The following is a 14,356-nucleotide window of genomic DNA, read 5'->3' as shown; positions in this document are numbered from 1 at the left end:
ATTATTAGTATTATTTCTATTTTCAATCTTTTACTATAACGAAATGAACCAAATGGCAATAAATAATTGGTCAAAAGATCCACTTGTAACTACTTTCACCATACATACACGGTGATAACTAATAGTTTATATAAAAAATTGTGTCAAAACTGAATATTACCCCCTGACTCACAATCATTTCTAGAGTTTTTACTGTACTGAACTATTTTCGTTTAATGTAGTCTGAGTACATTATTTTATTCATTCTTACCAGGCCAGTCAAGCAGTTCTGGTGCTTGATTTTCTTCAAACTGAAAGAGGTCAACTTTAGACTGATATGGAGCTAATAGATTTTCATTTGTTCGGTTTAGCTGAATATGAACCAAACCCTTTTGTAGGTTAGTGACATCACACATGTTGATGATGTTTCGTGTCTTCATGAAGTTAATCAGAGTGATTCCTGGTGTTTCTATCAGAGAAACGCGGCGAATCATATCAATTTCTGCCGGTGGTAAACGAAACAAAGTTGCTAATTTCAAAGTGCTGTCTAGAGTAAGATCTTCAGCAACATTGACCATTAATCTGCCGTAATCAGCTGAAATTTAAATAAAAGTAAGAATAAATATAGTTAAAGATCAAACTCAGCACAAGAAGGCAAATTGATAAACCTGATTATTTGAAAATGGATGAGATCACATTTCCTATTTATCATGATAGCTTTGTAACACATTAATGCATAAGAACAAAATACATTTCTTCAAAATAAATAGCGAGAGAAGATTCCTTTTTAATGTACTGTTGATGTAACTGCTCATCTACACAACAAGCGACAGCGTTACCATAGCAACATTTACGTTAAAAAAAGCAACAGCTTTTAGATGTTATTTCACACCAAATGATTTCGAAATCATAATTCTACTCGTAAAAGACAAATGAGGTGTTGATATGTTTTATGTGATTTGGTTATCGACCCTAGCAACTTGTAAATGTAAATGTACGTGTACGTGTACATATACATATACAAATACAAATATAAATATATAGAGGCTGGAAGTTTTTCACTGTTCTGGATTTTCCTTCTCATTACGTTTTCATTTATATATGTTCATTTGCCTTTGTCGTTTACCTCCATTCTATTAACATAAAGTCTGTTCAAAGTATCTCTTTCGAGATTCGGCTTTAGGAATCACAAATGATTTTCGAGTTGGTTTGCATCATGTTTAAGTCTCTAGAGTAAGGCAAAATATGTCACCAAAACAGAACTAGTATTGTTCTCAAACAGGTGTCAAACGCCTACAGTGAAATTACGACCTTCCTTACCGGTTTCGAACCTCTGGACATACAATCAGCGTCCATGGCCCAGTTGGCAAGGGTGTCCGCGTACAAAGCGGGAGGTCATGGTTTGAATCCCGGTGGAGACTGGAAGTTTTTTCACCGTTCTGGATTTTCCTTCTCATTACGTTTTCATATGTATATATATAAATATATATATATATATATATATATATATATATATATATATATATATATATATATATATATATATATATATATATATATCCTTTTTATACACCTCCGGTGATAGCTTTGAAGATCTGCAGGTATGACCATTGAAGGACGAACATACTGATATAAGGAAACATTATGCTGCCTGGAATTTTACAACCACCAGCAGCAATTACATTTCTATTGTGATCCTACCTGCCAAAGTTGACTGCTGTGAGACATCTAGAGTTTTACGTTCTTCAAGTAGAGTTTCTTCCTCCTTAACAGAAGCGGATGAAGCCTGAAAATAAACAACATAGGAAAGATATATTTTTTGGTGTACTGACACATTTAAATAAGAACCTTAGTTTTCCTTTCTGTCACCCTGTCAAGTTACACCAATTGAGTCATTAGCTGATAAAAGCAACTGATTTTAGCATAGGTTAATGTACTCATTACTCACTTCACGCTATTTGTAGTAAAATGTACCGTCATACATTAATTTACAACATTTTCTATTAACTCATTGAACTATGTCTGTAAAGCTCAAGATATGTTGTCACATTGTAATACCTTCAACAGTGGAATATTTTATAATAAATTAAACACATTAATGTATGATCTAGTCACCATATTTCGCTAACTTTGTAAACACACTTCATTTGTTACTGGTGGTATGCTGGCTACAGGTAAACTATATTTAATCATACTTACAAATTCTTGCTGATTCAAGGCTTCCCTAGTCTGCTTCAACACCTCTTGTAAGGCCATGGATTCTTTGGCATATTCCAGTTGTGACTTCACAAGTTTATCTTTTGTAGCTCTCAGACTTGATTTAGCCTCTTCCAGCTCCTGCCATGTAGACAACACAGTGGATTAGACAGCGCCTACCAGTGGTTCCTTGCCACATAATAAAATTTATACTAGCATTTGAGTAGCCCATGTCTGAAGGGAACATATTCTCCAAATTGATACTCCTTTACATTTATTTTCAAGCAGGCTGAACCCGTAAGCTTTTGATCTTTACTTGGGGATATGAATATTGCAAAATTACTACCTGGCTCAAGGAATCACATGTTGACAATAAATTAGTGCTGAGATCTGTGACCTAATTGCCTTCGAAAGGAATTGCCAGGAATAGTGGAACTACTGTTCTAGAGGAAGGAATGTAGGCCTATCGCATTGAAGGACAGACGTTCAATTATATCAAATAGTTTGATTAATTTTATGTTTCGATGGTCAATAAGTCCCATATTACGTTTTAATATAGTACATATTGTGCCATTGCACATGCAGAAATACTCTGTTTACCTTAGCTTGATAACTTAAACTACTTCTTGTAACTAAAAAATTAGAACAATGCGGTGTAACTTCAGATTCAAAGAGAATTTCCACATCAACAAAGCATTCCACCATGCATTGCAAATTATCTTTCAAAGATTTGTTCCTGAGATAAAAGAAATTACGTTTACCTGAGGGAAGAAAAGAATGGCATGTAGGCTAGGTGTAAGACTTAAACTTTAAATACACTAGGGATCTTGTGCTCGTTATGTTAAAGTTTCACGCCTAGAAGGATCTTTGGCACATTTTCACTTCGTGATTGTCTTACCTTTACATGTTTTGATTGACCTCGTTTAACCTAAAATGACCTTTGTCCTCTTTTAATATGTTCATGCAAATTATATGAACTAAAATCGTGCTTGTATAAAATTGTTTGGCATCATAAACATTCCCTAATTTCTGAAGACATATGTTGTCTTAGATGGTAAATTACAAATTCACTTTACACTACTACATCAAGCAGAAAGTTAGTCTTGTTCAGAGTGACTACATTTCTCATGACCCAAGTTAGGTAACTTGGTCATCAGTAATCGATATTAACATGCTATGTGAAGTCTAACCTCTTTCTGCTGCTGAAGTAATTTGTCCTTTTCATCCTTCAACGTCTTCGGTTCATCTCTGAAGTAATGTATTTCCGCCGCTGTTATCTTTAGTTGTCCAGTCAGCTTTTGTCTTTTTTCCTCTGTTGCCTTCAATGTATCTTTCAATTGCTGTCTTTCCTCCTCTGTTGTCTTTAGTCTTCCAGTCAGCTGTTGCCTCTCCTCCTCTGTTGCCTTCAATGCACCTTTGAATTGCTCTCTTTCCTCCTCTGTTGTCTTTAGTCTTCCAGTCAGCTGTTGTCTTTCTTCCTCTGTTACCTTCAATGTATCTTTGAATTGTTGTTTTTCTTCCTCTGTTGTCTTTAGTCTTCCAGTCAGCTTTTGTGTTTCTTCCTCTATTGCCTTCAATGTATCTTTCAATTGCTGTCTTTCTTCCTCTGTAGTCTTAAGTCTTACAGTAAGCTGTTGTTTTTCATCTTCTGATTCAGTCAGTTTGTGAGAGAGATCTTGCTTTTTGTCTTCTAAGGCCTTTAGTTGATGCTTGAGTACTTTTTGGGTAGCTGAAACAACCATATAAGATACAGACAAGGTTAAAGATTGTCTTCCATCCAAGAGATTTAGTTATGTAAATAAACACAGTTCAATGTATGTTAATAATTTAGGTGGTAAAACGTCCAGGAAAATATTGTGACAAACTTGCACTAAAATGTGAGCTCACATTTTGGTCCAACTGTAGCATATTAACCATGCAAATCTATCACCCTCCTTGGTGTTTATTTTGGCCCTGCTTCTAGCAATTGAACAAAGTCGATACCCTTTGATGATCCTCTTATATATCAAGGATACTAAATTAAACAATTTCAAAAGGAAAAGAAATTCCAAACTTTTACCAATCTAGTCTGAACATATATTCCAAATGACACTTTTGAGTACATTCCATAAGTTACAGACTTATGCAGAGATTTGACAGTAATGCAAGACCTTGACATTTAATGAAATATTTAGTGTGGAATCAGTACACTTCTAACATCCAAATTGGATTCCTTTCTGGGATTGAGGACATTACAGGTCGTTGCGGTTATGGAATTTATTGCCATATCATTTAGCACATTATTTCTATCAAAGGGCATTGATGGAGGGTCCTTATTCTATCAACCTTAGGTTAAATTAGTTAATACAATGGTTTATTTCCTCAAATCGCATCTATTCTTTGTGTGGGCAATCCGTGTGAATGTTTTGCGATTCATAACATATTTATCTTGTTAAGCTCTCTGATATAAACAAACCTTGAGCGTGTTGGCAGACAGTCAATACTGCCACCAATTTACTCAGTCCTTTGTCAGAGCATGCTGTCATTAAATGGCTGATGTCATCAACAGGAACATTCCCTGCCTCTTTGAGATGGTGGATAAGAGTTGTAAAGGGTGTATCACTGTTCATAATGTCCTTTGATTCTCTAGCTGGAACTTTAAAGTAGTTAAGTAGCTCCTTACAGTAATTTTTGTCAATCATTGACTCTGAGCACATCAGGAGGTTATCAAATGTAAAGATGTCACTCTATAACAAAAACACAAAAAACAAAAATTATCAAATTAAAATACTGGTGGTAGCAGACTATAAAACAAAATAGATGTAGAAATTTGAGGCTTCCAGACACCAACGCATTCAAAGGAAGCGATATATATTTAAATATGATGAAAGTGTGGATCTATGACTGTGATTTACCCGAGTTCCTTAAACTACAATATTATTTATTTATTTCAGAATAAGTTAAAGTATTAAAAGGTGACAATTAGATGGATGGAGTTTGTACAATTGCAAGCTTCTATACATGAAGCTGCATCAGTCAGATTGTTGTAGATTCATTCATGGACACCACCATCTTAAAATGATAGTTCATGGGCTAAACATTATTTTCCAAATTTAGCCAATTAACAGTAAATTGTGACCCGCAATGTGTGGGAATGTGATTATGGACGTAGAACTACTTAAAGTGTCTTCTATTAGGGGAAATGTAGGTAGTCAGTAACATTAAAACACACAAATAACCCCTACTCCCGTTTTTACTTATCGCATTTTCCTTAATTCTTAACAGTATTGTTCTACATAAATATATGAATTAATAAAAACCATGTCAAACATTGATGCAGTGTTGTATGTACACAGTATTTTACTTACGGAAGATTCATTTATTTAATCCTACAACTAACTAGAAGCACTATAGGATCAGAAAGTATGGTTAACTGCTTTTGCACAGCTAAATTACATGTGCTGCAGCACAATGCCTGAATAATTAAGCCATTTGCACTTTCAAGACTTTTAAAGATTGCTGCATACACTAAATTGTATGTGCAGCTACTGCACTATGAGCTAATTATTAAAGCTATGCGCAGTTAACTTATTAGAATGCTATTTTACTGGGTTACTTAAGCCCGTTAGACATAGTTTACTAGTTTATATGTGTGGCATGATGACATGTATAAAAAGGCATTTTACAGGAAGACAGACCATTGTTCTGACACTGGTTGTAATGCTTTCTCATGCATGGGAAGAAAATGATCACATTAAATCCATTCATTACACTGTGTGCTAGGTGACAGGTAATGAGTGGAGAGATTCCCTACAGTTAGTTAATGAACTGTATATTTTGACAATTAAGCAGGATATTGTGTATCGTAACTTTCACAAAGTGATGTCTATAATCGTTACTTTCACAAAATTGTCAGGAATACACTGCAGTACAGTTTTATTATTGTGTAGTGAAGCTAAATTGTACCCACTTTGCAATGTCAGTAATTAATCCAAAATCTGTTTAATGTTACTTTTAAGGACTACTGACTATATTACACTATGCATTCTTCATAACGGATATCAAAGGCCACCAGTGAAATGAACCACTTGAAGAGAACTGACAAAAATACTGTCAACTGACTCGATGCAACCCCTAAATATAGCCTGTAATTAGCTTCAACTTTCTCTCCTGAGAAGTAATGGCAATGATTTCAAAGGCTTTGTGAATTTTTACAGTCTTAACTATGTTGACAATGTGAAAACAAGACAAGGTTAAGGTCACATTTTCCCCTTCTTTTCTACATTTTTGACTAATTTGCACCTAAATAAACCACCCTATATCACATAAAAGACGCTGGCCTGTGTCATAACATGTTATCAAAACTTAAATACTGACATCAAATCAAGCTATCATCACTGCAGAATTGCTATACATGTGCACTAGTGACAAACTAATCACTAAGGCCTAAATTAAGATTAAAATATTACCCTTAATTTTTCTTTAATTTTACATCATTTGAAGGAAAATTGAACCTGTTGTGTTCTTAACGATAGTTCGTATTGATTTTTGTTACATTTGTTTATTTCAGCAGACTTTGACAGCCACAAAAAATGATAAAGGAACTACACTTTTTTGTTTGAGCTGTATGTCATGCAACAATCATTTTACATCACTTTTCCTAACATATTTGACCTAGATTGTCATTATATAGATATTATTGCCCCCCAAAATAGCCCTTCTTGCATTATTGTGAATATTTTGCATTCACTAATACCAAAGTTTTAAAAATTAGCAGCTTGTAAGTACAGAAAAAAAGAATAATTTTTTTCAAAATGTTGTGTTGCTCTAATACTGCAAAGTGCAACGAGCATCCATTTTTTTAAATTAAATTTTCACTTACTTCTCCACCATTTTGATCTCCCTCATAAAAAACAGGTTACAGTTGTGTTTTAAATAAAATTCCGCATTCACTAGGAACAATTTTGTTTATATTGAAAGCAATTAAGGCTGGGAAAACCAATTTTACTTTTACATTGAATGTAGGAGACACTTCCATGACCATCTTACCCAAATCAGCAAATCCCAAGGAAAAGATGTACTTATTTTTCTTTAAATTTTAAAAAGTAGATCTCAAAACATGTAAGAGTGTGTTCTTGTCACTTGTTTGCATAGAATGATACCCAACTTGTTGAGCTTCAATCAAAGGATTGCGTTAATAAAAGTGGATATTATTCCTAATTTTATACCATGGGCCTATATATCCTGTATTACTATTAGTACTTACTGTGTGATATTCATATACTTCTCCAGTTGTCTGGGTGACCAAAAACAATCTGTTTACGTTATTATTGATCCTGATTCTCCTGGAATTATCAGGAACTTTAAAAGAAGCCAAGATATGACCCCCAGAGATGGAAGAGTGAACAACAACTTGACTACCCTCACCATCACTCCATAATATAAATATTAATCCTTTTTCTTCACTGACTGTTATACTACATGCATATATGTACTGTGTGTTTTTATATTCCTGTTTTATTTCTCCCTCACTATTATACATTAAAGCTCTCCCATTCCGGCCTGTACTGATAAACAGTTTATCATTACTAACTGTTATATCATAGGGCCAGTCTCTTACTGACCCTGTTAAGATGATTGTCTTCTGTATTATCAATTCTCTTGAATCTAAGACAATCACCTTACTGGATATTAAACCGACATACACTAAACCATCTCTGGTTGTCATACACGAGGCTTCACCGTTAAACTGCCCTTTTTTGACCAGATCGCCATGATTACTGCTATCGTACAATGCTATCGTATTCATACAACACGATACAAACAGACGATCATCCAGTAAACAAACAGACCGCCATGATGAACCAAACTCGGTAATTTCCCCAGAAAAATAGGGCTCTGACGTCAATAATAACGGATTATCCTGAGAATCAGGATGAAAGTGAAACATAAACAGATCGATAAATGTGTTCTTTTTCTTATTGCTATATCCAGCGATAGCCAATCGGCCAGTATCGAGTACGTCCATGAACGACACATTGTAACCATCTTGTACTGTGAATCTTGGTATCGTTGCAATCACTGTATGCACTCTGTGTGTGGAAGGCAAAAAGTGAAAAGTTAGGTCAGGGTTGGAAGCTTGTCTCCGTGGTAACGAAGAATCTAGAGTGATTTTTGATGGAAGGAATGTTGATGAACAGCTCTCAGACTGCGAAGTAGGTACAGCCTAGGTCGATCTTACAAACGGTACTGAATTGTTAAAAAAAATGCCGCAGTATTGATTTATGCATGCAATTACAAAGTCATGAACCACACAGGCAATTGGTAAATTATAATCTCTAAGATATAAGAAATGAGACGTTCAAAGGCCTAATAATTAGGATAATGGCCATATAGGTCCATGACCTACAATAGTTTCCCATTAAGAACCCCATCGCGCATTAACGTGAAGAATGTTAAGCGGAGTATAACAAGTGCTAGAAATTGGAAAATCGACCGAATAAAATAAAAACTCATTAAAGTATCTTATTAAAGTCGAAATAAAATTCAGAATGTAGAAAGACATTTCAAATTTATTACTGTGTATACGAATATGAAAATATTCCTTTCACAAATTTGTCTCACATATAATTAACATCACCGACTGACTATAGCCCTTGTTAATTGGCACTAGTTTGTCAAATTGAAGAAATTGCATAGAATATATTTAATTTGCTTGAGCAAGGTTTATTCATATGCAGTATTTATCGTTAGCATATGATAAGTCCATTAAGTTTTTCTTCTGTCATTGTTTTGTATTATTTGTATCATTTCTAATTGTCAATTGCGCCATGAACATTCTATGAGTGGTGTGTGCGCATTATAAGTCGTATTATTATGATTATGATTATTATTATTAAGTACTAATACTATTTGTCCGATCCTGTGTGTTGACCATATGTACATGTTTGCAAGTACATTCTAATTCATATGCATTTAGCGCCAAAAGAGGAGAGATAGTCAAATGGTTCAGCTAATGATAAATGATAGCGCTATTCATAAAAGCAACTTGGTCTGAAGTTTTCAAGGGGAAACCTCAGACAGAATTTTAGTCTTGAGTTCTTCCATATATTATAGTCCAAGAAAAACAAAGGACCGATTTGACTGCTGGTAATAATGTCTCTATAGCTACATATTTTTTCCAAGATATTTTACTTCAAAATATGCTGAAACTATGGAATGCTCACTTAAGGGTCCATAGATTACTGACGTCGGCTCCTCAGTGTAATCAGGGAGTTGTTATGGAACATAACAACTCACTGGTGTAATCCTTAATCTTAATGTTAATCCATTGTTTTAAAATTCCAATAACTCCACCAAAACATGTTCTGTTATCTCAATTAAAGCAAAAATGCTCCCTTGGATGGTATTTAACAACATGTGCACGTGAAATATTTGCAATGCATCTTAACATGGCATTTGAGGCTATAACAGTCTTCACGATGACTTTTGTGTTGTATCTGAGAAACTGACCCACCGTTATTTGTATAAGACTAAACACGGATCAGTCACTTCAAAAGGATGAACCTCACTTGTATAAAGGGTCATTTCTCTAAAATGAAAAAGTGTTGTGGTCATCCAACATAGGCTAATAGCTAATAGGTATTCTAATGGTCTACCACATATCAACTTAAATTTGTATACCTCAAGTCATCCTTTGTGTCTACTAGACTAAACCTTGACATAAACCATTTGTGTTATGTCCTGGCGCGATTGACCTGATGCGAGAAATCAGACGGGACACGTTCCTCCTGTTTTGTAACAAAAACGTTAGGAAGCGCATCGTTTCAAGATTAGAAGTGCCCAGTATTGACAAGTATCGTTCTTTATCATTTTTTTTTTTTTGGGTTGAGACAGTTAGGTGAAGTGTATTCAAGAAATGTAATTTTGCTGATAAATAAATTAAACTATCAATCGAAAGGTCCTATATCGTTTAAAATAATCAAAAATAATGGAATTTGTGGCACAGAATGCATAGAGGATCCATTTTATCAGCGATTTGAGATATTCTACTAGGTGTTTCTACCACCCCTCTCCTTCGACGCTGAACCGTTTTCCCAATTTCAGGAGTTATCTGGGAAAGAGCAGCCCAGTTTATGAAACATTCTTAGTATACAACATTGCTTGTATATAGGTGCATGTAAAGTAAACACATAATCAATACTTTAATTTCTTATACTGCCATGTATGAATGACTATAGTAAAAACACATTTGGATCTTTTATAATCATAGAAAAGCGTAATAAATCTTACGAGGTTTTTTTGGTGGCCATTTCGATGTGTGTTTATTTAGTTCGGCTAGAACTATCGTAAGGCAGCGGGAGTCCTGGTCTGCGGATAAAATTAGGAAAATCTAAAGAAAACATAAGACTTTATAAGTAAATTGTTATCGAGGAATATTGCAATAAATACAGAAATCATCGTAAGGGGAAGAAGACTTTCTTAGATGTTTTGATGTTCAATGAGCAACCGTGTGAAATGATCATAATTTTGGTGGTCGGGAAAGATTACCTGGACTTATTCTATAATTGATCCTCGATTCTCAGGTCTTTTTATACGATTAATTAGGAACTTAACGTCACATTTGTATTTATTTCACGCTAGATTGCGAAAAGACGACGAAATTCCTATGCGATGGTTAAAAGTTCATTTTTTAATATTTTTATCTAAAATATCCCTTACAGGCAAATTACACTATTTAGCTATACTTTCTGACACAGGAGTGCTTTTAATAAAATTAAAAAAAAAATCATAACCGTTTAATTAGACTTACAATGACAGATGTCTGTGTAAGACAGGTGCATGTGAGGTACAGCTAATATTCTTCGAAAGGTCTTGGATATAATCTTGTTCCTGATGTAAATCGATACGTGTCTTTGTATGCTGAGTCGCTGGCAGGTCAACGTACAGTGATGACACGAATTTCAAACAGAGGGCCCTTTGAGATAATTTAAAAAACAACGAAATGCTATGACTTATATTAGAGGATGAAACAAATGCTCAAATGAATATTATATACTAAACGATGAAGCCTGGAGCAAAAAAGAGGTAATGGATTGGTAACTGCTATAGTAAGAGAGGAGGACAGGCTCGATCTGAGCTGGTGTTCAGCAAAGAAACAAAATAAGAAAATACGCCCACTAACTCTTGGCCTCTTATGTAAACCACATCGCGTGAAGTAAAGTTATGCATTTAAAGCAGTGTAGTGAAATTTTCCTGTTTGTTTTACTCAACGTAATTGGATATTATCTTGAATATCATGACGTAATTCATCGAGTTTCATTCACGGAAAAAAGAAGGAGAGGAGACAAATGGGTGGGTGTTGGCGTAAAATCAATATAGGTGATCTGCCTGTAAAGTCTACAGATCATCCATATATTTACATAACGTGCGATATCCCCCTCCCTCCCTCTCAATCTAACGTCTATTTAGTAAGTTGGCCATTATTGCTTGTCTCTCTAACCTGTCCAATAAAAGTCTGTAAAAGGCGAATAACATTGTAGCGTATTTCATATAGTTGCGACAGACTAGTGTGGTAAACAGTCCTATATTCTTACCCTAAACCAGAATATTGGCAAATTCTCATAAATTTTCCCTTATGATATGAAAAATAGAATCCTGAAAAATAAGGCAATTAACTGTTCACATCAGTGTATATTAAGCCTTTGGGATAAGTTGGGGAGGGTGTAAGGTTGGTAGATTCAGACAGTTGTAAATAAAAAGTGGATAAAAAATATGTTCAAAAATCGGTTCATCGTGTGTCAGTACACATGCAGGCGTAATATGCTGAGCTTCATCCATGAGTTTCGTCCTTCTATGAGTCAGTCTTAACTTCCATTCATATTAAATCACGGAAAACAATTTCGGGCATGGTAAGCCCTGTTCAAAGAATACCAGTTTGGAAGAGAAACATTAAATACACATATAGCCTACTGCTACTTGTTCTTGAATAATGACTGCACCAGTTCAGCGAATTTTCGTGAGATCGTTCTTCGAAGAAAGTTGATTTGACGATCTTTTCACTTTCACAAAGTAAGTGAATGAAAATTCTCCATTTAGTTAACTGTGTGTGAGGGGAATTACACAGTTCCATCCAATTGACATGTTTGAGCGCCTTTCATTTCTGTATCTGGCTATAATTATGGGAACGAATAAAGTTGCTTTGCGAGTTTGGCTCGAGTATCATGCTTACTAATTCAGAAATTTTCAATGAAAGTTGTCCTCAGAAAGAGTTACCCACCAACATAAAACTTACATCATTAATTGATACCAGTCTAATGTACCTCTGGACCAAATTTCTTCCTTTCTCAAGATATAAGGCTCCGTATCAGCAGGGCCAGTTTCAGTTGCAATTGCTCAGAGATTACATACACATCATTTGTGACTTGAGAAAAGGTTCAATTTTATAGAATTTATTTTAAGCATATTTCAGTTACTTGCCATGTTTTCTTGTCCAAGTTGTTCCTCCTTTCAGGCAGATTCCATAAATGCATTCCTATTTCATGTTCAGATTAACCACTCTTTTTCTATGAAATTTCACATTCAGTGTGGTACAGATGGTTGTGTTGCAACATATGCAAAAGTTCGGCAATTTAAAAAAAAAATCATATATTTTAGAAACACACACAAATCTTGGAGGGTGATGATTCCCAGAGAAAGTACTGGTGTGAACAAATTGTCCTATATTGTAATGGACCATAGTGATGGACCGGGCAGTAATATGTAGACATCCTCAGCTACATGCAACAGGTATTTTAGTTGAATGTCCATATGAAGGATGTATCAATACTTATGATACCTCCAATTCTTTTAGATTTCATTCGTGCACTCACCATTTTAACGACCACCTAACACCTTTGTTGGTGGTGAAATTATGATGAAATAAATGATAGAGGGGCGTTACAGTCTACAAATGTTGGAGATAACCAATTTTCTCTTAACAGACACTTTGCTCACTTTATGTTATCATTGAAGAAGATTTATCAGCTTCGTATTACAACATCAGAAACCATCAGTAACCATTACCAGTTACTTAGTAATTTGCAATCAGAATACCATGACAAAAAAGTGCACGCAATCCTTGACAACCATACATTGAGCAAGAGTGACATCTCGAATGTATAAGCTGCATTGAAAGAAAACTGTCTAGATAATGTCAGAAAAGAAATAAAATCTTCCTACACACAATAAATAAATACTGGAATGAATCTTCTAGTGTGATTGAACCGTTAACACATATCCTCGGACAAAGCCAAAACATGTACAGAGCACCTTTCAATTCATCCAAATATTGAAAACTCAATCAGCTTTACTTAGTAAATCTGATGTGTTTGATTATGTTGTTTTCGAAAAAGGCAATCCTACTATTATGGGAACTTATAGCGATGTTGATGATGGTTTTTAATTTCAGGAAAATGCCGTCGTTAGTCAAAAACCTACGTTGCTTCATTTTATTCTCAATTTTGATGAAGAAGAAGTGGTAAACCCTCCTTGTTGTCCTAAGCAAAAGCATAAGCTTGCATCTTTTTACTATGTTATTGGAAATCTGCCACCTAAGAAAAGTGCATCTCTATATGTGATTCAGCTTGCTGTAGTATGTAAAGGTAAGGACGTGAAAGAATTTGGCTGTCAAAGAGTGTTATAATCTTTCTAAATTGACTCCGATTTATTAAAAACAGTTGGACTAAGATTGCCACGTGAACCTGAGGAAAAATATTGTTCAATTTGTTTGCTAGTTGGTGATAACCTTGTTATAAATAACATGTTGGGTGTTTCTGAATGTTTTAGTGGTTACAAGACACATTGGATTTGAAGAGACTGTATGGGTAGAAGTGATGATATTCAAAGTAAGTTTAGCATTAAGGAATATATATTAAGGACCAAAGAAACAAATTGATGCACGTTTTGGAATTTGCAAAGCAACACCCTGCCCTTTGCTCAGCATATTGGATCTCCAGGGAATGTCCTTTGAATAAATTAAACCATTTTCACTGCATGAATGGAAGACCTCAAGATATCATTCATGACTTACTGGAGGGGGTTATATACCATATGCACTATCCCTTGCTCTGAACAAGTTTCTAGGCAAATGGTTTCTTGACTAAGAAAATGGCTCTTTTGGTCCTTTGGATAAGAGGAACAATCCAGAAGAAATCAAACCTGA

At 34.8% G+C, this 14,356-nt stretch overlaps 1 protein-coding gene across 5 annotated transcripts in view; it reads right to left on the bottom strand.

Moving 5' to 3' along the window:
• The window catches only part of LOC139981250 (uncharacterized), a 164,710-nt gene that overhangs the window by 13,495 nt on the left and 136,859 nt on the right, over nucleotides 1–14,356 (bottom strand). For 4 of the 5 annotated variants that reach the window (XM_071993482.1, XM_071993481.1, XM_071993485.1 and 1 more), the window contains exons 2-9: nucleotides 10,967–11,131; nucleotides 10,447–10,524; nucleotides 7,421–8,246; nucleotides 4,631–4,901; nucleotides 3,366–3,904; nucleotides 2,179–2,316; nucleotides 1,681–1,765; nucleotides 251–574 (exon numbers count right to left, since the gene is read on the bottom strand). In XM_071993482.1, coding sequence (XP_071849583.1) covers nucleotides 251–574; nucleotides 1,681–1,765; nucleotides 2,179–2,316; nucleotides 3,366–3,904; nucleotides 4,631–4,901; nucleotides 7,421–8,246; nucleotides 10,447–10,466 — 2,203 coding nt within the window. In that variant the 5' untranslated portion in view covers nucleotides 10,467–10,524; nucleotides 10,967–11,131. Of the gene's footprint in view, nucleotides 1–250; nucleotides 575–1,680; nucleotides 1,766–2,178; nucleotides 2,317–3,365; nucleotides 3,905–4,630; nucleotides 4,902–7,420; nucleotides 8,247–10,446; nucleotides 10,547–10,966; nucleotides 11,132–14,356 lie in introns of all 5 variants that reach the window. The other variant, XM_071993483.1, reaches the window with a different exon arrangement.

Source organism: Apostichopus japonicus, chromosome 15 (assembly GCF_037975245.1).
Source record: "Apostichopus japonicus isolate 1M-3 chromosome 15, ASM3797524v1, whole genome shotgun sequence".
Taxonomy (NCBI): domain Eukaryota; kingdom Metazoa; phylum Echinodermata; class Holothuroidea; order Aspidochirotida; family Stichopodidae; genus Apostichopus; species Apostichopus japonicus.
Note: the sequence above shows the minus strand (reverse complement) of the source record. Positions and strands in the feature narration are given on the sequence as shown.